We start from the raw sequence: 27,021 nt of genomic DNA on the forward strand, positions 1-27,021 counted from the left end.
TGTTCCTGTTACATAGTAAGGGGCAGAGCCTTAAGTATTCACCAGGGTGGGGCAACCCACGTTGCTGCGTTGTTGCATTATATGTGGAGGAGGAGTCAGAGAGGGAACAACACTGCTTGCTCATCTTTTGGCCAGCTTTCAGTCACTTCCCCCTCTACCCACAATCAAATTGGGCCCTTCTGATGCTGATTCCCAGGTGGTTGAGTTTGTGTACATTTTAGGACTGTGTGGGTCTCTCCAATGAACTCTCCTGTGAGGCTGAGAGTTTCTCTTGCTGCCTCAACCCCCACTGGTTTTTTCAGTCAGAGGTTTTGAGGCTTTATTTCCCCCACGCTGGAACCCTGGGTTGTGCCATCTGTCTTGCTCCCCAATTGTTCCTCCGGTTATCCATATGCAAATGTGAGACTGCCTGGTCCTCCAGCACCGCCTTGCTATGAGTCCTCGCCACCCTAACTGACCGTCTCTGCCCCTCCTACCAGTCTGGATGAATGTTTCTTCTTTAACTCCTTAGTTGTTGGACTTCCAAACAGTTTGATTTTCTGGCAGTTCTGGTTGTTTTTTATTTTTAAATTTGTTGTTGTTCTTCTTTGGTTTTACAAGGATGCAAAGTGTGTCTACCTACGCCTCCATCTTGGCTGGAAGTCCCTGTTTCTTTCTTTTTTTTTTAAGTGTGGGAAATACTTTGATCCTGAATTCTTATTTCTATAGGCCAATGCTAAAGTTTCTTTTGTAATTGAGAGATACTCCTTTGCTTACCTACTGAAAGGAGATGAAGATATGTCTGTGGGTGATCCATGTTAAAGGAAGTTGAAAAATAGTGAGTTCTGAGATTTTTGTTGGTAGCCTCTTAAACATATTTTATTGTTCATGTAGTATAATATTATGAACATATTAGAATAAGAAATATCCATAAACGGACTAACCACAGAAATATTAGGTATGATTCCTTCACCTTTTTTCTTTTTTAAAAGTTAAGTAAAGCTCTTTCATGTAACTTTAATATAATAATTGATATAAAGTTATTTTCTCTAAAGTCAAAATATGAAGTAATTTAATTTGCAATCCTCCAAACTAGGTCCTATGAGGTTAGAGTTTTACCTATTAAATTAAAAACCAGAGTTTTGAACCAAGATTCTCAAATTTTCTTGGTTTACAAAGCCCTTAGCATCTCAGTAACTTTTTTATGTCACTACAAAAGAAATGCCTAACACTTCTGTTTATTACATAGTTAAATCCAAATGACATAATACATGTCTTTGTTCTAACAGCCTAGTGCCTTTGGACACTGCAGAACTTCTCAAACTCTGGAATCAGATTGGACACAACCATTATCATTTTGTGCTCCCCATTAGTTTTTACATAGTACTTGCATTTGAACAGCAACTGCTGAAAACCTAGCCCTTTAAGATGTCATCAAAAGGAATGTAGTGATCTAATGCTGAAATTGTGAGCTACCTCAAAGTAGTAACTTTAATGTAACTACCTCATGTAACTTTAATATAATAATTGATATAAAGTTATTTTCTCTAAAGTCAAAATATGAAGTTATTTAATTTATAGTCCTCCAAACTAGGTCCTATGAGGTTTCACAGTGTCAAACAGATACAGATGGTATATGCAATCTGATCCCCATTCTTATGTAAACTTGGCCAAGTTATTTAACTTTATTGAGCTTCATTTTCCTCACCTGCAAAATAAGATCATTAAATCTATACACAGAATTTTATATGGAATAATTAGTGGAATCCCTTGAATAATAAATGCTTGGTACATGGTAAGTATCATTCAAGAAATATTTTGGCTTACTAATCAATAGTAAGAGTTAGTGAATATTTGAAGATTTTATTTTTACTCAGATTTTGTGACTAAGTAGTGTATGACAGTGGTTGGATTTGAAATGAACTTTTAAATTAATCAGAATATTTCAAAATTTATCAGAAACCCAAATTTTAGTGGGGGAAATATACCTAGTAAGTTTTTCTACTTGTTAGAAAAGTAACTTGGCCTCCCTTTCCTCTTCTGCAAAATGGTGAAAATACTATCATGATAGGTGTAGGATTAGGTGTAACTTCTACTTTTCTGTAAAGTAAAAGGCACTCAATAAATGCGAGTTTTCTTTCTTCCTGTGTTTCTGAGTTTGTTTTCCCCTTGAGACAGAATTTTATGAGATTTGGTTTTCCTTAGGGGTTCCTTTAGGGGATATTTTCTCTATCATCCTAATCATTGATCATTTGTACCCGGTTTATAGGAGAAAGCATGGCATTTTATTCTTCAGCCAGACTGAGGGATGGCGGTATAACAGTGCCACAGAATTATCTGAGCGAAAGGTAGGTTGCCTTTGTTGTCTGTTAGTCTTTTCTGGTTTAGAATATAGTGTAGGGAGTCTGTCTAGATTGTTTGCCATGAAGTAATTATCAGTCATTAATCATCTTTTGATATTGTTAAGGGTTTTATTATCCTTTTCTCTTCCCTATGATAAATAGAAGGTGCCCAAGATGGAAAAAAAAATGGACTCTAAACAACTTATTTTTAAAAATAAGTACTTATTAGCAGTTTTATTTGTTTTAATTCAATTGAATTTTTCCCTTGAAACAGATTTGTTTATAAATGGCACATTGTTCTTCGGATTCCCCTAAATGGGTATCTCTGGTTTTTAGAAAACAGGTGCCTTAATTTTTTTCAGTATGACTTTCCAAGTTACTCCCTCTTGCTTGACTCAAATCTCTCTTATTTTAAGTTGTTTTAAAAACATACATTCCATTGTTGGACTTGAAAAGCAGCTCCTAAGCTTCTTTGTATAGTCTTAGCAATGATTATGTAGGCAGTGTGCATCTTGGTGTAATGGTATTGGTAGGATGTTATTTTGGTCAGATCCGCCCTTCTCTCTTCTTAGTGATCTCTGCAGAGCACAGTGCTCAGAATGGGATCCTAAGCAGGAGGTGAGATGGGCACACCAAATTACAAGAGAAGTACAGGTTTTAGGGGTTCTCCTAAATTTGGATTCTTTAATATGATAAAACAGTGAATCTTGGGTAATTTATTTTCTGCCTTTTTAAAAGAAATGGATAAACAGCTTTCTTTGTGGAATTATGTTCATGCTCCATGTCTAGAGATAAAAAAACAATAGACTAATGTTTACCTACAATTACATATTCTGTGTTATTCTCTGGCATTTTTTCTTTTCTTCCTAGAGATTTTTAGTTGTGTTTGGGCATTACCCACAAAGAAATAATAATTACATTAAAAATCCACAGGGAGGCTAATGATGGAAAAGACAAATACCCAAATTTTAATAGTAGTTGAGCTTAGATGAGCTCCGTATGATTTTAATTTATAATTTTCACTTTTTTGTAATTTTAGATTTCCTTTGAAAAGTAAATGAGTATTTATAATTTAAAAAATGAATTTGCATTTTATTTAAATAAAGAAATCAAGTGGATGCATCAAGTACCCTGGTCATCTGTTCCTTCAAGCTGTTTTTATATAGTCAAACACAATGCTGATCATCTTAAATACAGCCACATGTAATAATTTTGAGCATAAAATAGATACTTTGATTAAGATATAGAACACAAATTTTTGTCAATCTCCATTTTTTAACATATAGCATGGAAGAGAAAAAATTTAAAAACAAAAGTGCTTAAAATATATTCATATCTGAATGCTGAATACTGATGATTTAATATTTTCTCTCTCTTCAGTCAGGTGATTTCAAAGTGCTTACATATAGTTAAGCAGAAGAGACCACAAAGTCCATAACCCCCCAACATTATCCCATACTCTGATTTTAAGTAGAAACTAGATTTTAAGTATTCTATGCTCTGTTTTTCAAAACATTAAAATCACTACTATATGTAATTGCTTTGAGGTTATATGAGCTTTTAATAGAGAACAATCTCTGATATGTTATTTGGTGGAGTGCCCTCAACTGATTAGAGAGAGTTTTCCTCATTATAAATAGTAGAAATAGTAGTAATTGCCTATATTAAATGGAGATATTAAAGTTCATAAAGCTTGAGAATCTTTGAGCAGTGATATATATATATATATATATATATATGCATATATACATACATATATATACCCACACACACATACACAATTACAATGATTACTCTTACATGATTATCCCTGGTTTTGTTTGACATTTGATAATTAAGCCTTTTGCATGATATTGCCTTGAGTCAGCAAAGCTGCATTCGGGTGTAGATGACTCTGACTTTTAAATGTTAAAAAATTATTGTGGCAGATAGGTACCTAAAATACACCTCTATAATAGGAATAAAAAAGTTTTATAAATGTACATTCATATTCTATTTGATCGCTAACTATATAAAGAGTTTTGGTTATGGTCTGTCTCACAGAGAAAGTCTGATTTTCTAAACATATACTTTATTTTCGAAGTAATTGCTTGCTCATCTCTGTGCTTTCTGTAAAATATTGCTAAGTAGTGTGCATATGCAAGTTAAAACCATAAGATAGCAAGCTAAAACTGAACAGATTTAGATTGCAGGCCTGACTGTGTTTTTCTTGGTTTTGTCGTCAGAAACATGTCTTGCTAGAAAGTGCTCAGGATTTTTTGAACAGTCCATGAAAAGTGACAGGGATGTTAATCTCCACTTCAGCCCTGGCAATTTCACTCAGGTCCTTGGCATTCAGAATCAGGAGATAAGCGGGCTTTTGTCCTGCTCCTGGACTCACCACCACACTCAGAACCACACCTGTTAATCGGAAGTAAATAAGGCAGTGTTGAATTTTTTTTTAAAGTGTCCAGGGACATAGATTAAATGACACTGAAATAATACAGGAGGTATTACATTGACAAGTAAAAAAGAACATATGACTTGATATTTTGATTTGACTCTTCAATCGCCTCACTGTGAGATCATCCTAAAGGGGCCTTTTATACTCTTCATGTCAGATAGGCTGTGTAAGTCCTAGGAAGGGCATGACCATCTGTTTTGCCCACTGTACATCCTGGTAGCCTACTACAGTGATTGGAACGTAGAAGGTGTTTGTTAAATCCATACTGAATGAATTGATCTGTGTTCTTATCTGTAATATAAGATATACCATTTGCTCTACCCATGGCAGAAAAAGTCTTGCGACAAACGAAAAATGCCTATACTAAAAAATTTTGACAACAGTAATGTATATTATTTCTATAATTTCTAAGACTTAGCTGGAAGTTTACCCCCTTCAAACAAAATGAAAACAAAGCTTTTGAAGTTTTGACTGGGTGGGTTGTATGTGTAAAATCATTTAGGATGAAATCCCGCCACAATTCTTTATTTTATTCATTTCTCTGTGGTTTTCCATATTTTAATCCCAGCTAATCAATATTTAACTAAGACTGATGTTTTATAATTGAGTTGCTATTGTATAGGCAGTATCTCTGGATCTCTTTCTAGCCCCCCAGCTTACTAAAAGAAACAAAACTGGGGCCACAAAGCCAGTCTCATTCTCTTTGATCTATCTGAATGCTCAATTTTCCTCCTTAAAATTGTATTCTTTTTCATAAATGTATCTAAGTCAAGAAGGGCAAAAATGTAAGCCTTCATGCTATTCTTTCCTCTTCCTTCCCTCCTTCCCTCCTTCATCTAGAGCAGGCATTGGTGTTCCATCCTGACACCAGATGGTGCTTTGGCATTTTTTCCACTAGTAATCCAGGAGCCCCTACCACAGGATGAAACTTATTTTCAAATAAGTTTACATTCAGTAGTTTTAAGGGTCGTTTTTGAACATTAGGGAATAATTATGTGACTCCTCTCCTAGTGAACTAACTACAGGAACTCCAGTAAAAAGAGAACATTCGGACACATGTAATGCTTTCATTACCATCATCTTCCTCCAAGGCATCTGGGTGAGCAACAAAGATGGGTTCTGATGGATATGAATCAGGTTCTTGCCATACCCAATTTTCTTTAGTTCTGACATTCAACTTACAGAGCTGTTTGTTAAGAAAGAAAAATCAATCCATTATCAATCTGTCATTATGCTTTATTTGACTAGCAAATGACTTAAAGTACTGTTCTAATATCAGTAGGATGGGTTAATTACCCTGTCTGGAACAAAGTGATTCAAGCCAAGTCCATATGCATAAGTATAAGGTTTCCCACCATACTTCTGGTAATTGATTTGAGGAAACTCAAATGCTACAAAACAAAGCACATGCTTAGGGAAACCCAGTTAATTTCTTTGAATGGAACATTTTGTACCCTCTCACACCAGGTTTTTCTCTCTATCACCTCACCTTGGCGAGGCCCTGAAAAGAGAACCTCAGGTTCCAGCCAGATGGTCTCGTCGCTGCACAGAATTGCAGTGGCAGTCGTGTTGGGGAGTGTGACTAAATTCTTGCCTGTGTCAGCCTAAGAAAGAGGATACCAGAAACCTCAGTGAGCAGGAAAGAAACATTAGTAACTGTAATTGCAGCCTTCCCTTGGTTTGTCTCCTGTGTTTTTTATTTCTTAAGTTAACATGTAGATGGAACAGTGCCAGAAACTCTAGAAAGGGGAGCCCAGGAGCACCACAGGGAAAGCTGTCAGGGCCTGTGTTGGTGGGAAAGTCACAAAACCTGTTAGGCCTTTAATCTTCTCTTCTGTGAAATGAGATTGTCCTTAAAGGAAAAGGCCTCTGAGCAAGGACCTCCGGAAAACAATAAGAAAGCATTTTTCTACAGAACAACAAAGGCTTCAACCCCCTAGGGATCCATTTACAGTGTTCATCTTTATTATACTTAGGGTATGTCTTGATTTTATTTGAAAAGTATTTTAGTTCTTTTGTTAAAAAGTAGAAAATAGGAAAACCAGATGCTTCTAAGATCTGTTCCCTGCCCCCACACCCACGTGATTTTCCAGATGACTTATGGAAAAGAAATGGACACCGTGAACCCCCTTTCTAAGAGCATGTGCATTTAGTAATACCTGTATCAAGTACTTCAATACATGTATTGTGCTAGAATGTATTCTAGGTATTTTGGATATTTCAAAGAATACTGTCCCCTGTCCTCATGAAGCTTATATTCCACTTTGGGGACATAAACAATAAATATAATTAATAGAAAAAATGTATACAATGTCTAAATATGGGGAGAACAAATAGAGCAGAGTAAGGGGGATCAGAAGTGGGAAGAGTAGGTGAGTTGTAATTTTAGTAGGTAGTCAGGGTGGGCCTCTTTGAAAAGGTGGCATTTGAGAAAAACTTGTAGGAGACGAGGAAGTTAGCAGTGTTCTGGCTTCTCTGCTGAGACTTGGGAGGAGTGGGGATGGAAGAATAGACTCAGGGCAACAAGTTTGTTTTGCAGTCATCTGGTCAAAAGGAAACACTGGTTCAAACTAGGCTGATAACACTGGATGGAGTCAGTGAAAAGTGGTAGGTAGAGCCCAGAGGACTTTCTGATACAGAGGATGTGGGGTGGGAAGAGGCATTCCTCTTAGCAGAAATTAACAGATGAGTCAAGGATGACTCCAAGGTGTCTGGCCTGAACAATTAAAGATTGCCACAAAACAGGTGGGAACTACTGAAGGTGGGTAAAATTTTTGGTGGGGAAGAGGAAAAATTTAGGTTTTGTCTTATTAAGCTGTGATGTCTAGTGGAAACATGGAGTTGGCAGTAGCATATGTGAACCCCGAGTTAAAAGTTGAAAACGTATATGTGGGGTGCTTTAAAGCACGAGTCTTTAGAAAGGGAGAGAATTTACAAGCAAAAGATAAAACAAAAGGCTTAGTTTTGGTGCCCTCCAACATTAAGAGGTCTACAAAAAGAGAAATGAGGGAGTAGCTGGTGGGGGCAAGAGGAGTCAAGAGAAAGATTTTGTAAGATGGCAACATAACAGCATGATAGAAAGTGATCCAGTGAGGGGGGAGAGGAGCAATAATATAGCAAAGAGGGGGAGAGCTGCTAGAGTGATGTCCTTGAGTGGGTGAGCAAGGATGGGAACAACTAGTTCTGGGTAAGACGATGGATAATTCAATATGAGTACAGATGCTGGTGGGTGGGTAGATGTGGTGGCAGAAATCTACGTTCTTTTCTAATTTCTCTCATTTGTATCAGTGAAATAGGAAGCAGAGCTGTCAGCTGAGAATGAGTGTGGATGTGGGAGGTGTTAGAAGTTTGAAGAGAAGAGGATGTGAAATATTTAACTAGGAACATGGGAGCATAAATGGAGCTGGGAAATGTAGTGGTAAGGTCTGTGGTCAAGTGTTTAAAAACAGACCAATTAACATGATCGTGTGTTTTCAACACTTAATTTCAGCCTCAGAGGTACATGAAGTGGGTTAAGAATTTGATTTAACTAGACTTGTGTTTTTGACAAATGAGTTTGATAAAATAAGAAAAGAGGCCCAAGAAATAAGGATGTATATACAAGAGTATCATCATAATTATTGATCACAGAATTTTAATTGAGTAAGGAAGGAGGGATAAGTCCTCAAGGGAGTGAGGGATTGTGAGAAGGTAGGAGATTGAAGGTTCCTGGTGGGAACTGCAGTAAAGCAAGTGATCTTGGAAGGTAATAAGTAGTTGTCAGAATGTTTCAAGCATGAATCTAAGATTACGGATGAAGCACATAGAAGACATAAGTAATACCAATGTCAAAGGCATGATTATGGTGAATGAGTGGCTGAGACAGAATGGAAGATAGCATCAGTGGAAGAGGTCAAGGAAATTAAAGGCCAGGATGTTGGAAGAATCACTCCTGATGTGTATCTTGAAATCACAGAGATCCAGGAGTAGATCTGGGAAGTGTGACCTTGAGCCAGAAGGGAGAGGGAGTAGTGGTTAATAGAGAATAATAATGAGAAGTATATATATGTATATGTTTATATACCACTTGGCTACACAATAAACTACATGAAATTAAAAACTGGGACAATTTAAGCATGAATGGAAGGAACAATGGTCAGAAAGTAGCAAAGTGGAACAAAAAGGACACCTACCCCAATTCTAGTCCCAGTGGTACAAGGACCATAGGAAGAGAAACGACCTCCCCTGGAAATTGCTGCTGAAGAGAACAGTGTCCTTGGGAGTCAGATTTTTATAAAAGAAAGAGGGTGGAGGGGACATTTTGAGAAGAGGATGGTGATATATTATGAATTAAAAGGAAATCATGGAAGATATTCAGGATAGAGAAGTGGATTTGAGGTGAGGAGGAGATAGAGGAAGGGATTTTGTGAGATTTTGTGAAATGCACTTGTTGGTCATGTCAGGAAGAAGAGAGTGGTGCGTGTACACAAACATTTATGTCTGCACAACAAGTTCAAATTTCCATGTCTAACTTACCACATGTGTGGTTGTAAATTTAATTATTTTATCCTATTCTATCTTATTGTTTCTATTATTAAATTAGGTTTTTAATGTAAGAAATTCGTAACTCCTCAAAAAGCTCTCTTGCTTTTGACTCTTCCCCTACTTTTTTTTAACAGGTGCATTTATCCTTTGACCCAGCAATCTCACTTCTGAGAATATAGCTGTACATATATGAAATAGCACACACACAGAGACATTCCTTGTGATGTTATCTGTAGAAACAGCTCTTCTGCTTAGCAGTGATGGATGCTCACAAAAATAACACTGCGCAGTTGAAAACAGTGAGATCGTCAGTGTATATTGTTAAATGAAAAAGTAAGGAACAAAACAGTGGATATAGAAAGTTATTTTTTGTATAAGAGAATGTGAAATAATAATTATATATGTATTTTTATATTTGCATAAACAAAGGAAAAGTAAAGACATTAAAAGTTATACATAGAAGTGGAAGAAAATGGAATGAAATGGGTGCTGACAGATTGGAGTGAAACTTCTCAGTGTATACCTTTTCATATTGTTTTGATTTTTGGCCATTTGAATGCACCATTCAAAAATAATAAAGATATGTTTTAAAGCTATTACCATTTTCTCAATCAATAAATTAGAAGCTTCGGTCATCTTAGACTCTCTTCTCTTTTTAGTTTTTCCCTCAATCTGTTTATCATCTTTCCTTTCCCTAATTTATGGCCTATTGTTTCCTCACTGCCAAACTTTTAGAAGTGTAGACTCTGGTATCTACTCCCTCATTCTCACCAGTTGCTCCCCTTTAGTGCCATAAAACCTGATTTCTGCCTCTCTCACTTTCTCCCCTGGAGAGCACCAAACCTGGTGTTTTGTTCTCAGTCTTCCCCCTTTTCTCCTTGTCGGTAGCTGTGGGTACCCATGAAACCCTCGCTTGCCCTGTCCATTGGCATTGCCCTCTCTTAGATGTAATTAGGGCTCTTTGGTGACTTTCTCTTTCTTCTTCTGGCTCCTCTTTTTCTACCACTTTCTGTACCTGGATGTTTCCCAAACTTCTGTACTTGGCCATATTTTCTTTTCTGTTAGCATTTTCTGCCTATCAAATTTCTCACTTTTTAGATTAAAGAAATTTGTGTTTCTTTTAGAGAACTTAAAGTATGATTTTTCCTGCTAACACTCTCATCTATTTGTTCTTATATTTGATCATCATTTCAATGACAATAACTATCAGTTCTTTTTTTCCAATCCTGATTTGTGTCACATTTACATATGAAAGCCTACAAGACATCTTTATGAAGATGTTGATGTTGATTTTATTGTTCTTGCTGCTGCTGATAATATTTGTTTAATACTTACTTTGTTCCAGGGGCTATATTCAATGACTGACATACATTACCATATTTATTGATCACAGTAACACTATAAAGTTAATATAGATAAAGAAAAGGAAGTTTAAGAGGATTAAAAGTTTTGGCCCCAGCTAGTGAGAGGCAGAGCAGAAAGCTCTGGTCAAGACAGGGTCTGTTTGACTTGATGTCAGTCTTCTTACACATCATTCCCCTTTCCTCATAGCTCTACAGTTCATAGTCATCTGTCAACCTGCTCCACCTGTTACACTCCCTGTTTCCACAGGTGCCACTCTTCTAGAAAGATAGGCTTAAAGGATCTTTATGATCTTTTGCATGTGTAAGACTTAATTCATCCTGCCATTCGATCAAATGCAAGCTCTTTTTCACTCTACCTGTAGGGACTCTCATTTTTGTCTGTTGTCTGCTTGTCTGTCCCCACTATCATTTCATTTTTCTCTCACTTGAGTGATTTTAATTGTCTCCTAGCCCAGGTTTCTATTTCTATCCTTTCTGCACTTCTGCTACAACTTATACACAACACAACTTTATTTTAGAAAATCAAAGTATTAAAGCTGCAAGTGACCTTAGTTACTATTTCGTAAAATTTACTTAAGTTCCAGAGTAAGCAAATGAACTTCAGAATGATTAACTTGCTCAGAGAAGGCAAATGCTTAGTAGTACAGACATTTGTAAAAGTTAGTATGGTTGATAGTCTACCAGCTCTGAATATGGTTTTCTTCTGTTTAAAAACTTTTACTGTCTCCCCATTACCTGCCAAATAAAGTAAAAACTATTTAGGTTGTCCTTAAAGCCTTTGAAGATTACCTATCTACTTTTATAGGCTTTATCACCCAATTATTCCATTACTTTCGCTTATGTTCTAAACAGTTAGACAGCCATTAGTTCCCTCAGCTTCTCTGCCCCCTCCCACTTCTGTCTTTCCTCAATCTATTCTTCCTCTCTTCAATTGGTCTGCTTTGATCCCATCTCTTCTGCCAAAATACTGCCAATGACTGAGATGTGTGAATCTCCCCAATTAACTATGGCTGCTTCATTCTCTAAATAACAAAAGCAATAAACCCATACCTCACCATACTCATCTTGTGCAGATATGCGTTATCATTACTGACTCACCCTTCTTCTCCCTACTATACTAGGTAATGAGTTCCATGAGAACAAAAAGTATATCCTATTGATGTACCAACTGAAATGATGGGTACAATATGGTATTATAGTGATAACTATTGGAAGAAAGAGAAGGCAGGGTCCAGGGTGATATTAGACATTTTTCATTATCACTGAAGTTACCCATTCTGTAATTGGGTGGGCTTTCTTCAGGCAATGATGACTACACATTTAAAAAAAATCCTTTTTCTTCTTTTTGATATGTGGAGAATGATATGTGGAGAGAGAAGAAGACCTAATAAGGAGAAAATAAGAGTGCTTAAGGTACTGAGACTGATATCTCAACCATGATTTCTCTTCTGTGCTCCAGATTCATATATACCAGCTGCCTAGTGAGCACTTATCCTGGGATGGTCACTGAGTACCTTAAACTCAACAAGTATAAAATAAATCACTCTTTTCCCTGTAAACAAGCTCCTCCTAGACCTGTGTGCCCAATTAGCTAATTGTACCATCTTTCACTCAGCTGCTCAAGGCCGAAATGAGGAATCTGTCTGCAGCTCCTTCCTCTTTCCCTAAGCCCTCACATGCAACCAGCCACCAACTCCTGATGACTTGACCTCCTAAATATTTCTCAACTTTGTACCTTCCTTTAGCTCTCAATTCCCATTTTCTTCATTTGGACATTTATCGTCTTTTCTTTGCCCTGTTATTTTAGACATCTAACAGAGCTTTTAGCTTGTAGACTCTCTACCTTCCAAACTATTCTCTATGATGCACTAGAGTAAACTTTCTAAAACGCAGATTTGATCATGTCACCCCTCCCCCCACACACACTTTAAATGCTCCAGTGGCTTCTTATCATTTACATAATACCCAAAGGCTGTAAAGCCTTATACAACAGCACTCCAACCTATCTTTCCAGTCCTTTTGCCCAATGCACATCGTCCCTAAGCTTGGAATGAATCTATCAACTACTTTACATTTCCACATGAAGTTTTTTGTTTTTTTTAAAAACACCTTCCTGCCTTTGTAGAAACTTTTTCACCTAACTGTAATGTCCCACACTAATCTCCTCCCCCTCTCTCATTCTTCGTAGAGCTTATGAGCTTGCCTAAGAGCAGCAGTGTCTGGTTCTAAATTGGGTTTATTTCTACTCCGTCTGATCTAAGCCTTGGATACAATGTTTTACATTCCTTGTAGCTGCTTCTACTACTTTTGTGTATATATCTCATATATACACAAATGAGAGTATATATTCATATATTGATTGTGAAAATTATGTATGTATGTATATATATATTTAATTTTGGCTGGCATTTCCATCACTAAAAATTCTTGACATTACTCTGATAGTCTAAAAGATCATGTCTGATTAAAGAGAAGAAAAGGTAGAAACAAAAAGATGACAGTTTAAGGCTATTAATAATTTTTACCCTCCAGTAATATTTTTAGAAGATTTGTAGAAAATCAAAATAATGGGCTGATTTCTCTACTTTTTGATGCTATACCTCTCTAGAATTTCAAATCATTTAAATTAAATTATTTATATTATTGACAAAATTTTCTGGGAATAAGTGGTCTGTACTATTCACTGAGAAATTATATTTTAAAAATAATTTCTAAATGAAAGATTTAAACAGATCATATATCTGGTTTTCATTCTTGCTCTGCTGCAGTGGGCTTTTGCTAAGTCTCATCACTCTTCTGAGCTTCAGTTTTCTCAATTATAAAACGAGGGGAGTTGAATTAGTTTATTTTTAAAGCTCCTTCCAGCTCTGAAATTTCAGGACTGTATGTATGAACAAAAAGCAGGAGAACAAATCCTGGGGGAGATGAAATATTCTGGTTATATCTGAAATTTGTGTAGAGGATGGTTACCTTGTCAATATTCAAAGGAAGTACATATCTCCTAACTTCAGGCTGGGGAGCCTTTCTGGCATTTTTCTTCACCTCTTCCCAGTTCTCACGTAAATTAGCTAAATATAAGTAGTTATAAACAAATTCAAACCTGCAAAAATGAGAGGTCAAATATAGCAAACGGAATTACAAATAATTTTAGAGAGATGATACAAGATATTTAAAATCACAAATGCCTGCCTCTTCTTTATTCCTCAGCCAAGAAACTGCTTATGACCCAGGTATACTAAAGCCATTTTCTTCTTGCCCACACTGGATAAAAACCAAACAAACAAACAAACAAACAGTCTCATGGATATATTTAAATAACACTAGCTTCTGCTACTCAATTACTATTTTGTCTGTGTCTTTAGCAGCTGCTGTCTTCAGTAATCTGGCTAATTTGAAGAAAGCAAGCCCCTTTTTCCTAAATCCAGAGTGGGTAGAGTTCAAGGCCCCCCACAAGGGATCTCGTCAAGTTAAGTAAGTTGAGTTTAAGTTCACTAATCAGGTCATGGAACCTTATCTTTTTAGGTCTGGTTTATGTACATGATCAGTTTTAAATTATTAATCATGGTTTTGAAGTTCACTTTGTGTTTCTGATTACCTAAACTCTCTACAGCTTTTTCAGTGATATCCTGCTACTGAAGCATACTTCTTGCATTTTAGAATGTAATTCAGGTTAAATATTGAGAGCATCATTTCTGAAAAAGGCCCCTAATTTCCAGGAGCAAGTAGAGATGTAACATTTATCCACTGTCTTTTCTTACCCTTTCCAGCAACAGAGATCCACAATCAGAAACTCACTGTCTTCGTAGGTGTTGATGTGATGGAAAAGGTTAAAAGAAGATGTCCTGTATTTGTTATTGAGATACTTTCTTCTTTTTTTGTCAGCAATATGAAGCCAAACCTTGAAAATGAGAAGACTATTTTGATGCATTTAAAGGAAAAAGTGCACACGATGAAACTCTCTTCCTCAAGATCACAAACCTGACAAAAAAATGTAAGACTTACCCCCATGGTTTCGTTGGACTCAAAGCAATCCATGTAGTTGGTGCCCCAAAGAGTCCACGAAGAAAGGAACTTGAACAGGTTAATTTTGACTGGTGTCTCCACAAAAACAATGTAGTTGGGAGTCAAACCAAAACTGTTCAGAAACACAAATGGGCTTGTAAATGGAATGGACATGTTCTCAAACCACAAAGAAATGTGTGTACATGAAGTATGCTCGGTTACATGAATCAACAATGCCCATGTGAAATTAATTGCATTTACATTAGGTTTCTGCAAGAGGCTGATCAGTATTGATATCAAAGGTAGACAGATCTTTAAAATTAAGTTTCCCTAAAGATTCATAGCAGGCCTTCCAGATTACCTATGGACGTAAGATGGCTTGAATCGGTCACTGCAGGGGAATTGTACAACGATCTCTGACTTGCTTATTGGATCTTCCTTGTCTGAAATAAAGTGGTTTTAAAAGGCCTTGGAACAGCCTTGTAAAAATTATTATTATTATTTTTTAATACAAGGCACTTAGAACAGCTTATGTAAGTGAAGAAATACATTTTCAGATCTTGATTTTTCAGAGTTTATGTTAACTTTCTTAGTCATTGGCATTTCTCAGTGAAGTTTCGTGAAAAGCTGCAATCACCCAGGAGAACGCAGACAGCAGGTTTGGGAAAGCGCACTCTAACAGCGCTGTGGCAGGCAGAGTGCAGTGGAGGCACATCTTGCCATGGGAGGTGGCTTCTTAAGGGATTAAGGCAAAACTTTAGTATGGTCACAATACATTTTTCAATATGTGCCAATAGCCCTGCACAGTAATTCTTATGCACATTAAAGTTTATTCACTACTAAGTCACTCGTCTTTAAAACCTTAGCGAGTATCAAAATCATATAAAGAGCTTCTCGAAATACTGATAGTGGGCCCACTCCCAGAATTACGGATTCAGTTGGCTTTGAGTGGAGCTCAAGATTCATATTTCTAACAGTCCCAGGATATGCTGCCAGTGGGACTACACTTTGAGAACTATACTAGGCAATACTAAACAAAAACCCATATATATTCAAATATCCAGTCCCAGGATATGCTGCCAGTGGGACTACACTTTGAGAACTATACTAGGCAATACTAAACAAAAACCCATATATATTCAAATAATTCTGTCATCAAGATGGTTATCAAATTTCTGGCAATGAATGGAGAATGAATGTAGACTTCTAAAGAGTACTGTTTTAATATTCTTTAGCTATAGCATTAATAGGAATTAATAGATTTGTTTGTTCTTTTGTGAATTGAACCAATACAAAATACTTAGTATACTTTCATATATGTGTATATGCTATTATGCATATACATAGGTTTGAATAAAAATTTAATTTCATCTGGATCACAAATAAGCACTCAATAAATGTTTGCTACATTTGATTCTACATCTTAAATGACCAAAACCACATATATGCTACATCTTTGAAACATGTAGCAATAGGACTTGGCCGCTTGCTTTCTGTATTGTCCTTTTCTGCTATCGTGCCCTTGGTCATTGGTAGGGTAGGGGTAGGGCAGTTGTCCTGAAATCTGAGAGTAATCTATGCATATTGTGCTGCCCTGATATTCTGACCTGGCACCCTGTATTTCCAGCAACGTTCATACAATATAGACACTTGTTTTAAGAAAAGTCAAATTGGTAAACTAACCTGCTTGTAGCGGAGGGATCCTTACAATATTGTAGGCAATTGAAAATTTTTTCCCAAAGCAATTACCAATGTTATAAACAGTTCCATCACTTTCAATGTGGGGGTGAGCCGTGGCCCCGTTGACAGAGACATAGTTGCAAAGATCAACCTATGGCAGGAGAGCAAAGGTCATCCATGGTAAGAGAGGATTATGTTAAATCTTTGGTCCCTAGTTTTGACCTGACTGTTACTGCTTGCACCCTCACCCTAAGTACACGTTCTCTTTCTATACCTCTGGGTCCTACCCTCTTTGAAGTCTGCTTGAATTCCCACCTTCAGTGCCGAGCTCTCCTCTCACCTCCATGCTGACCCCTCATGCCTCTGAAATCTGGGAGTTTTCCCTGGCTGTGCTCTTTACCCGATGTGTGCTGTACACTGCTCAGGTTAGTCGTTTTCCCTCTGTACATGCAGGTTGTCCTCAAACCATGATAAATTTGAACCCTGGGACTTCTTCATATTCCCCTTCATTGTATTAGATAAATTGTACGAAATTGCTAGCATTTAATAATTTTAATGATATAAAAACAGCAATTTTGTATGATACAACCTAAACACCAAATCCAGGGTCTTACACAGATTATGAAACTGGAATTGTAAGGAGCCCTAGGATTCATCTAGTATAGAAAGTTTCAACCTAAATAGATTTCAGGGGAACCACGAACCTCCTGAAATTAAATGCAGATATTTTTGGGAAAGGATTTAGCACTTTAATTCAATTTGTAGTCTTATAAAAAATTCAGAACCACAAATCTAGCACATAACTCTCAGTTTACAGAAGGAGAGATTGAAGTCCCAGAAAGATCAGGTGACTTGTTCAAGGACACAGAGCTGTATGTTGGCAAATCAGCACTAGAATTTCTGCCTGGGACCTGCTTAGTAAACATTTATGGAGTGAATAATTGATGGAGTGTATATTTGTCTAAGCAAATTTTTTTCCCTTTGTTTAGGAGAATATCTTTTAAAGCATAGGGAGTTTTTAATATCTTTACTTTGGTAGTAGCTGCTACATTCATTCATTCAGTCAGTCAGTCATTCATCAAGTACTTACTGAACATCTATTCTATGCTAGACACTGCACCAGGGTCTAGAAAAAGAGACGGTCTCTGCTTTCAAGAAGTTCAGTCTAGACTTGTGCTGACCGATATTGTAGCCACATGTAGCAACTTAAATATAAATTACTTACAAGTAGATAAAGCTTTAAATTCAGTTCCTTGACCACATTAGCCACATTTCAAATGCACAGTGGCACTTGGACAATGCAGACATAGAACACTCCCTCCATTGTGGTAAGTTCTATTTGATAGCACTGTGCTAGACCAATAAGCTGATGTATATATATAGATAGTGCTGTCAGCATAAGATGGTATCTGCAGAGAAAGGCTGTCTAACCCAGGCTGGAAGATTAGTCAGGACTTCCCAAGGGTGATGACTCCAACTAATGCTTGAAAGATAAATCCAAGTTATTCAGGTAAAGAAGGATGACATGAAGTGGGTTCCAGGGAGTGGAAACCCTAATATGCAGGCCCAGAGTTGTAAAATAGAGTTGTAAAGTAGTTCCCTGTTTGGGAACTACTAGTCGTGCAACATGGCAGCCGTGAAAGGCATGCACAGAGAAGGGAATACAAGAATAAGAATGGGCCAGGCATGAAGGCTCTCGTTTGGACTTTATCTTGGAAACTATGGATGCCCTAAATGGAGTAGCACATCCATACTTGCATTTTAGAAAAAAAATGCTCCTACTGAAGTAAGAAAGTTATATTTAAGAAGTCAGGCAAGAAGCAAAGGCACTGATTAGGAGGCTATCTTAGTAATAGTAAACAAAAAAATTCAAGTTTTAAAAAATATATTTTTTTACATGAAGTTAGGATACAGTGCTGTTCACAATGGACGCTGATTCCTAACAAAGTCTAACATGGAGCCATATCATGAAGTTTATATTTCAAATTAAATCACATGGCAGTTGGAATACAAATTCACTATCAGAGTCCCCTTCAGTCCTTCTCTAGGGGGGCTACACACATGTGGTTACAAACATACATCACAAATGAAGAAAGCGCTATTGAGAGTATGTTAAGCCTTAGTAAAATCTGCTGAGAGTTATAAATCAGCTTGTGACATTGAGACCCAGTGTTGGAACTATTTGTCCTTTCTATTTCTACTACACTAAAATTCTGGTCTTCAGTTCCATCTGTCTCTTAGTTTCACCTATTTTGCCCTCCCATACAGCTTAACCATGGCAGATGAAATATCCTAAAGCTCAGCTCTGCTTATATCACTTTTCTGAGTAAACACTTTTTTTTTTAAACTTTTGGACACCAGAACATTTATTGTGGGACTCATCAGTGAGATCCTTAAGATGAATTGGATGCTGCAACAGCTGCCGTCTTGGCTTTAGGTGTTGTTGCTTCACGGAATCCATGCCTGAATGTGCGGTACGTGGTTTTTAGGTGCCTCGCGCGACCAGTCCCGGTAGGGTTTCGTTGTTCAGCCTTGGCACTCCAGTTACACTTCCTCTTCCGCTTGGCGGGGTAGCCGCACTTGCCGTGGGTGGAGTTCGGGAGGTGGTAGTTCTTTCCAGCCACAGCGGCAGCACAGCCCGTGTGTGTCCTGTTGCGGTGCCTGCCGAATCATGATGTCCCTTTCGTCATCTCGCTTCCGCCTCCGAGACCAAAGAGCTGAGTAAACACTTTCAGTACCTTCCCCTTAACTAAGCAACTTACTCCTAATTTTTGTTCATTATTCAAACATTAGTTTTATCCTACCCTGTGTCCCACTATTCTCCTTGACATTGCTTGCTCCGGATCACTAGTTCTCAAGTGGGAGTGATATCGCCCCCTGGGGGGAGGATTGGAAATGCTGGGAACATTGTGGATTTCCACAAAGATTGAGGACATGACTGACGTTTAGTGAATGGGACCAGGGGTGCCTGTGCAATGTCGGACAGTCCCGCCCAATGCCACTGGCTCCTCCATTGAGAAATGCTGCCAATCTAGCCAAAGAAATTATTCTTTAATTCACATGAACATATCCTCTATTTTCCTTCCTCTAACCCTTTGATGATGCTACTCCCTTTACCTGAACTATCCTTTTTCCTAATTCATTGAAGTTGTTTCTTTCCTTTAACTTCTAACTCAAATGCAAGTCCTTTTAATCCTCCTTGATCATGCTGCTTTGCGTTCCCTAGCTTCCGCCAGAAGTAATCTCTTCTCTGCTTTCATGGAAGGTTCTCCTTTTCCTAAAGGACTCATCACGTTCTGTGTTCTCTTAGAGCTAAGTCGTGCATTGGTTTGATTTCTCCATTGAGATGTTCAGCTTTCTGAAGACTAGAACAATGCCTTCAAATAGTTACATCTTAGTAAATATTGATCAAAAATGTGGATCTATGTTATTGACTGCTGCATTGAAGTTCTCAGCAAAATTGATCACTTTCTAACATTGCTGATATTTTTCTCTATGCTATTTTATTTAAAATATAACTTTATTTCTAATCACAAATAGCAAGGTTTTCAATATTAATAGTGGTAATTTTTTTGAACACCCAGTGTGTGCCAGGACCATGCTATCTTATAAAAACCAATAAGGGCAGGGACACGTTGTCTTACATATTGATGTATCCTTTGTACCCAGCATAAGTTCTGGTACATGTCAGGGACTCAAAAAATATTTGTGTCACAAGCGAGTAATTTAATATGTTCAGCATTTTATAAGGTTTTCTTTCAATCCATATAATAAGTATTTAAAATTTCATTGATGAAGAAACAAAGTTTGCCCTATGTCGCATTTCTAGTAGTTGATGACAAAGCAAGGATTTAAAAATTAGTCTGGCTGTCATGTTCTGTCTGCCAAATTACACAGTTGATTTACTTCTAAGTTGCAATTCTAAATTCTTGAGCGATGTCGCCTGAGCACTGTATCCTACCTGCTTAATCGTCTCCAGGGTCTCAGGATTAATCTTTGTGATGAAGTTGGTCTCTGTGCAGGCATAGTAATCCTCCCCCACTGGGTAGATATTAACAAGGGCATTGTCAGTAACCTCTACTCCTCTAAAGTAAGAAAAAAACCTGCAGAAGCAAATGGAGTTTTTAGTCCAGTAACATACAAACCATAAAATAAAAGGGGGATAATATAAAATGCCTTTCATAACATGCAGCTGGGTTTCAGTAACCTGGAAAATATGTTCTTGCAGGGATCTGGGAAAGCACAGGTACCAAATTCTGTTATGACGATCCTTTTCTCGGTCATTGCCCGTACGTAAGCATCAGTGCGGATGAACCTGGATGACAGAAAAGACATAGGAAAGGGTCATAGGCAGGGGTGATCAGAGTAGTCCATGTGAAGCTTAGAATGGTCATTCTGGGTGCCCTTACTGAATCAGAATCACAGGTTCACAACATAAAGAATGAACAGTATTGTCAGGTCACTTTCTTCTGGTGACCAAGGGAGAGACAATGTGCCATGAGCTTCAATTTATGTCTTATAAATTTCAGTGACGAATGAGGAAGGAACTCAAGGCTCAGAGAAGTTAAGTGATTGGCATTTGTGGCCAAGCCAGGTTACAACTCAAGTTGGCCAGAGCTGGCAAACATGCATTTTCCATATCACACCATGCAGCCCCCATGTTAGCTGACATAGAACATAGGACTTCCTGTGCCCTGTAACACACCAACCTACACTTAGAGGGACATACAGGACATGATATCCTGAATTATATTCCTTTTGATCTCCCTCATGTCCTTCTTGTGTTTTCCTTCAATTTTAAAATGTATTTTGCTACTTTAAAGTAGGTGTTCTTGAATCCAGTTTCCTGCACTGGCAGGCCTCCTAAACCATCTCCCAGACTAGATGGCATACGTCGCCCAATATTTCTCATACCAATTAAAACCAGATTTTTACCCTTCCTCCAATCCACATAATAATGTCATAGATATAAAATTTCACAGATAAAGAGACAAAGTCATGCAGATGAAAAACATACCAACATCTTTAGAAAGCATACGAAAGCTTTGTCTGACCTCCAAAACATGCATTTTCATAGCTTAATTTTTGCTTCACACCAAGTTTCTCTTTTATTATCATCCAAGTTATCCTGACTACTTTACACCTCCATTTAGCCTTCCTTTTAATGTCTTTTTCGAATGCCTGACATTGGTGGTGACCAACAAAGCCACTCCTGGGCCAGAATATCAAAATATGAGACAAGTTTTTATTGTGGCATTAATACGTGCCTTCTGGAGCTATGGTTTTGGTCAGTGACTTCAACCCTTTTCATCTCATGGAGCACATAAACTGATTACTAAAATTCTGTAGCACACCAAAAATATGTGATATTTTCTGCCAATCTAACCAAAAATAAGTATAATTTTGCTTCATTCAAAATTGTCTTGGCTGTTGTTGTCTTTTAATTTGACAGTCTAAGGGAAAACAGGTCAGTGCCCCTGACTACATAGTCAGGTGTTGCACGTGTTAAACATTCTTGCGCACAACGGTGTGCTGGCACACTGATGGGAAATTGCTGCCTTAGACCTTTAAGCCTTTCAGCAACAATGTCCTATTTTTGGAAAAGTTCTCTTTCTTGTATCATTGTCACATATTTGGTCCTTAACTCTACTTTGGCACCCCCCTCCTTCCTTGTGGCCTTTTTGTTTATAAAAAAAAGTAAGTAGTCAAGAGAATCAATGGTCTAGTAACAATAACAGTAACTATAATAATTTTATTACTGAATACTTTCCATGTCCTAGGCCTATGTTCTTATTTATGTCTTATAATGAGCTGGGAAGTAGATTGTATTATTTTTCATTTAAGAGATGACAAAGCAAGAATTAGATATTGATATTAACATCTTGCCAAAGGTTGTCAAAGATATCTGGTAGATAAAGGATTTGAAACCAGCCATGTTGGACCCCAAAGGCCTAGTTCTTAGTTTCTTCTTTATCCCATAGCATAGTTCCCAGGTGTCCATGCCGATGCACTTGCCCAAGTGGATTCTGAGAAGGGACTGTAAGTCCCCTCAAGGGTTCAGGAGGTTGAAAAGCCAGTGGGAGGTGGAGCTGAGCTAGGCCCCACCCCTGGTAGGGGGAGTGGGGCCTAGTGTTCCTTTACCTTCTATGGTATGTGACATGTCCTTCTTTAAAGTCAAACTTGTGCAGGAGGGCTTGCCCGTCGAACAGGTGGTAAAATGGCTCAGACCCAACTTCAAAGAGTCCTGGGCCACATCGAAGGAGACTGCCGGTGAGCCAGAGAGGGATCCTGCCTGTGATGAATGGGAGACACACAACATTGTTGCTTTCTCCCACCCTTGTCTGGGCTGTCCCTGCTCAAGCACAGTGATGACATAAGCAGCCCGAATGGGTAGCCTCTTCTTTATAAGCCTGGCAGTGGTTTTTATTCCCACCTCTCAGGCTGGGCGGCACTTAGGCAATGCCTGCTGAGCAACGCTGCTTTCTCTAGGAGACCAAGTAGGAAAAAATGTGGCAAATGCCTCCAAGTTTGGATGCAGACCTGGAAGGAGACAGGGAAGGCATCTTGAGGGGAATGGGATTCTCTAACAGATTTCCCCAGATATGGATACATTTACCTTTTTCTAACATCTCATTTTTAAGAAGAATTTCAAATTTCGTGATATAATTTGATAAAATAGGGGTAGGAAGGATGGGTTAAGAGCAGGGATTAAGATGCTAAACAAGGATGGATCTATAGAAAAAAATCATTTATATTACAAAGAGAATATTGGCCTTTTAAAACCTAGAACTGTATTCCTTTGAGGGCACGTGCTACTGTCCAAGTGAAGTCAACCTGCTGTAGCAGAAGGTGCACAGGGCAGGATGTTAGGGACCTGGATTCTGGTTTGGGATTTGCCACGTACATTCTCCAGGCCTCAGTCTGCAAAATGGGGGGTGAGGGCGGAGGGTGTACCAGAAAGACCTCAAGGCCTTTCAGTTTAAGAAGGGCACTTTGTGCACTTTTATCCTTTGAAAAGTTCAGTGTTTGTCAGTGTTTATTTAATGTTTACCAATGTTTCTATCTTTTTAAAAAATAAGTGGATTAGTTTTTACAGCTCAGTTTCAGCAACCTACTTGATAAAGGTTTTATATGTCTGATAAAATCTTTAAGAAGGTGTGACTTAACTAAAAGGCACAGCGTTAATTTAACTGTTAGAACCCGGATTGTTCACATCAGAATCTAGTTAGCATTTGGCTCATTCCTTCTATTTTACGGAAGAGGAAACTGGGAGGAAAGAGACTTGCCCAGGCTTTGGCCCTTCCCATAACACCATGTCCAAGCAAGGCTGCTGTGTGGATTATACGATGTCTTTGGATGATGATAACAGGAGTGCTAGTTACCACCTGTTGATCACTCCATTCCAGACACTGGATGAATCTTTCTGTTTATACAATCTCATTTCATCTTTACAGTATCCCCATGAGGTAAAACTCGTTTTGTTGTAGGTGAAGGAATTTAGGCTCAGAATGTTTAAGTAACTTATAGAATTCACAGCTACTAAAATGATTGAGCTGCCACTAGCACTTACATGTGCCCAACTCCAAACCAAGACTCTTCAATGTAATGGACAGAAAACTTGCCACCCTTTACTGTAATATTTCCAGATGCTTGTCAGCAGGCCCTCATTCATTTACACAGACAGAACAGATATTTACGGGGCCTCTATTATGTGCCAGGTACTTAGCTAGGCATGGCATGGACAGTTCAAACATGACAAAAGTATAGTCCTCATCCTCAAGGAATTCCAGGTAGGTAGCACTTTTCTCCATTAGAAAAATAAAGAAAAGGTAAATGAAAGAAAGTGAGTTCTGGGCATAGAAATCTTGAGCCTCCAGATTACTTCTGTAGCCAACAGGGGTAGCCAGTAAAGAGAGGTACCAATGAATTGAAAGAAAGAAGAGAGATATCGAAGAAAAGGAGAAGGTGGCTTCAAGACTGGTGGGACCAACCTGTAACGTGAGCTGTGAGTGGCGAGGAGAGTTCCTCCACAGTTTCGAACAGTTTCTTGTAACCTCCAGCAGGATGCTCCACTCTGAAATGTGGAATAATGAGGGAGAAGCCCATGTTATACTCAAAGAAGTCCACAAAGGCAGAGGCAGAGTTCCAGGGCAAAAGGTACTCTCTGGCTCAAGGCCAATACAAATTACCAGTCCAGCCTCTGCTAAGGGAGTGCACGGTGCTTGTGGGAATAGAAACATACTCAAGTTTGCAAGAGGGGCCTGGGTCAGCGCTCTTTCTTTAATGTTCAGGAAATAACCTCACTTTTTTTAAAATTTATTCATGTGAGAGAGAGAGAGAGAGAGAGAGAGAGAGAGAGGGAGGGAGAGAGGGAGAGAGAAACATCAATGTGCAGTTGCTGGGGGTTATGGACTGCAACCCAAGCATGTACCCTGGCTGGGAATCGAACCTGTGACACTTTGGTTCACAGCCCGCGCTCAATCCACTGAGCTACGCCAGCCAGGGCAAATAACCTCCCTTTTAATGACACAGTGGACTTGATCTTACCCTCTGCAGTTTTCCCATATTTCTGAAGGTAAATCAACTAAACCTGCTGTTTTCACTTCTCTTCCTGACAGAGTCCTTCCCACGGAATTGCACTGCCCATCAACATGCCCAGCTTGCTGCACCTGGGTTCTCTTGCCTCACAGGCAATCTCATCTCTTTCTCCCATGAGGTTGGAGAAGACAGCTTTGGGGGTCAGGACTTCTTCCTTTGCTCTTCACCCATATTTTACCAACATCTACTGCTGTCATCTCAGGTCTTCACCAATCTCTAAGAGCTACAGTACTTTTAAAAGTTAGTCAGTTTTACATTTTTGCTTACTTTCTTTCTCTTCACTTTGGCTCCATTTTATAACTTCTTAGAGTGGGAGTTCTGACAAGACTACTTACTCATGATAGTTATCTTTTATGAAGTGCTTACTATATGCCACACACCAGGAAAAAAAAAACAACTTTGCATGTTATGAGCTCCTTTAAATCTCACAACAACACAATGGACTAAGTACTGTTGTTATACTCCTTTTATGAATGGAAAACCATCAACTTTAAAATGTTAACTAATTTTTCCCAAATCATGTAGCTAGGAAATGGTTGGGGGAGAATTGGAACCCAGGTCTGCCTTGTTGAAATCCTCATGCTCACAGCGGCTTCCACAGTCCATTCTAAGTCACACAGATCCCACTATAATTTATATGTGAATTCTGGATATTTACTTCAATATATAAATAGGAAGAGACTCCCTCACCAAGACCCAACACCTTCCCTATACAAGCTGTCAGTCCTCTTCAGGAGCTCTTGAAATGGCCCATTTACCATCAATCTACTAAGGTGTTTAAAATAAATCTCCCAGTGCTACTTACTGGATGGACATGTTCTCTCAGTGGAGGATGGAGAGTTCTGGCACCAGCTGCAGAATGAGGAAGCAAGACCTCAGCCAAGGCCCTTTATATGCCTTCTAAGTCCCCCCAAAAGGAGTTATGGTTTTGAGAACCCTTCCACACCCTCTTAGCTGAGGGAAGGGGAACAGAAGCGGCTTTCAGCATTCAGGTCCTTCTGATGCTTGAGCATTATTTGGGCTTGCCGTTCCCATAACAGTTTTTTGGGCTGTCTTCCAGAGACCTCAATCCTTCCCAAAGAGAAGAAGTGGATTAGAAAGAAAGGAGCTGTGTGGGAGTGGCTAGCACGAGGCCTGAGTGGATCCAGGTCACCCCAGCAGACCCTGGCACTGTTCCTGGTTTCCAGCGCCCTCTACCCTCTCTGTGCTCGTACCTCCACCCTCATTCATTTACTTTCACTTATTTTAAAAATACCTATTACACATTGTCTATGGACCAGAGATGGGCACCGTCCCTATTTTCACAGATGTTGTAGTCTTTGAGTAATAGAAAACTAATAAACTATTCAATAAAATTGCGTAAGTGCTATGACTGGAGAAATGTGGAGTGCTATAGAAGCACATTGTAGCAGCTGCAACCCTCTGTGGTCACCTTATTGACCCTGTTCAGTGCCCAGTTCCAACCAGGCTGAGGACTACAGCCGTATCCTTTAAATTTGCTGAAGATAAAACTCTTCATATCCTTGCTTGTCACTACTGCTCCATTTTACCTTCCTGTCCATTTGTGTGTGTTCTGCATTCAGACAGTACATAGCACTATCTCATCTATATTGCCACACTTCTTTATCAGACCTGAATTGTTTGCCAGCACAGACTTGGTACTGTCCAAAGGAGTCCCCAGAAACAAACAAGATGTATACTATACCAGCTAACAACTTTAACAGTTTTTGAGAAACTCACTAAGCATTTTAAGATTAATAAATGGTTATGGCTACCTATTCTAGGACTCTTTAACAAAACTGTATAATAATTAATCTGAGCACTCCTCAAGATAGAAGATGGAACTTTTCCAGCTTGCCTGGAAGTTTCCAGCAGGCATGTGACCTGAGCTCCACCAATCAGAGGCAAGGTCAGGGGTCTCAGTGGCAGCCTCAGAGCCCAGCATCAATGGTGCTTTTGTGCATCCAAGGCAATTGTTCCTGCACTGGAGTCATTCTACAGTGGAGCCTCTGGGAGCACTATCACTGGTCTGGTAATCTCCAAACCCCATTCTTTAGCCATTCCAGATTCTGTTAGCTACCTAATATTT

At 38.5% G+C, this 27,021-nt stretch overlaps 1 protein-coding gene and 1 pseudogene across 2 annotated transcripts; both read right to left on the bottom strand.

Moving 5' to 3' along the window:
* Nucleotides 1-3,662: 3,662 nt before the first annotated feature.
* Nucleotides 3,663-25,856, bottom strand: RPE65 (retinoid isomerohydrolase RPE65). 2 transcript variants are annotated; one of them, XM_028513446.2, is made up of 14 exons: nt 25,738-25,838; nt 24,326-24,408; nt 22,476-22,626; nt 20,542-20,649; nt 20,296-20,437; nt 16,338-16,485; nt 15,016-15,097; nt 14,655-14,787; nt 14,411-14,550; nt 13,623-13,752; nt 6,254-6,368; nt 6,061-6,155; nt 5,839-5,950; nt 3,663-4,721 (listed from the first exon to the last, which is right to left on the bottom strand). In XM_028513446.2, exons 1-14 carry the CDS (start codon nt 25,746-25,748, stop codon nt 4,570-4,572), a joined length of 1,602 nt encoding a protein of 533 aa, XP_028369247.1. In that variant the 5' UTR covers nt 25,749-25,838; the 3' UTR covers nt 3,663-4,569. The 2 variants fall into 2 exon arrangements, with proteins under 2 accessions (XP_028369247.1, XP_035882164.1); XM_036026271.1 differs by lacking the exons at nt 5,839-5,950; nt 6,061-6,155 and having other exon boundaries at nt 25,738-25,856.
* LOC118500652 lies at nt 18,681-20,289 on the bottom strand (annotated as a pseudogene).
* Nucleotides 25,857-27,021: the final 1,165 nt, after the last annotated feature.

The sequence above is a fragment of the Phyllostomus discolor genome, chromosome 5 (assembly GCF_004126475.2).
Source record: "Phyllostomus discolor isolate MPI-MPIP mPhyDis1 chromosome 5, mPhyDis1.pri.v3, whole genome shotgun sequence".
Taxonomy (NCBI): Eukaryota; Metazoa; Chordata; class Mammalia; order Chiroptera; family Phyllostomidae; genus Phyllostomus; species Phyllostomus discolor.

Bases quoted from the DNA above. Each gene is read 5' to 3' on its own strand.
- RPE65 (XM_028513446.2), bottom strand. The intron at 20,438-20,541 runs GTTACTGAAACC...TTGCTTCTGCAG, and splicing joins TGCAAGAACATATTTTCCAG to GTTTTTTTCTTACTTTAGAG. The intron at 15,098-16,337 runs GTTAGTTTACCA...ACTTTATTTCAG, and splicing joins GATCCCTCCGCTACAAGCAG to ACAAGGAAGATCCAATAAGC.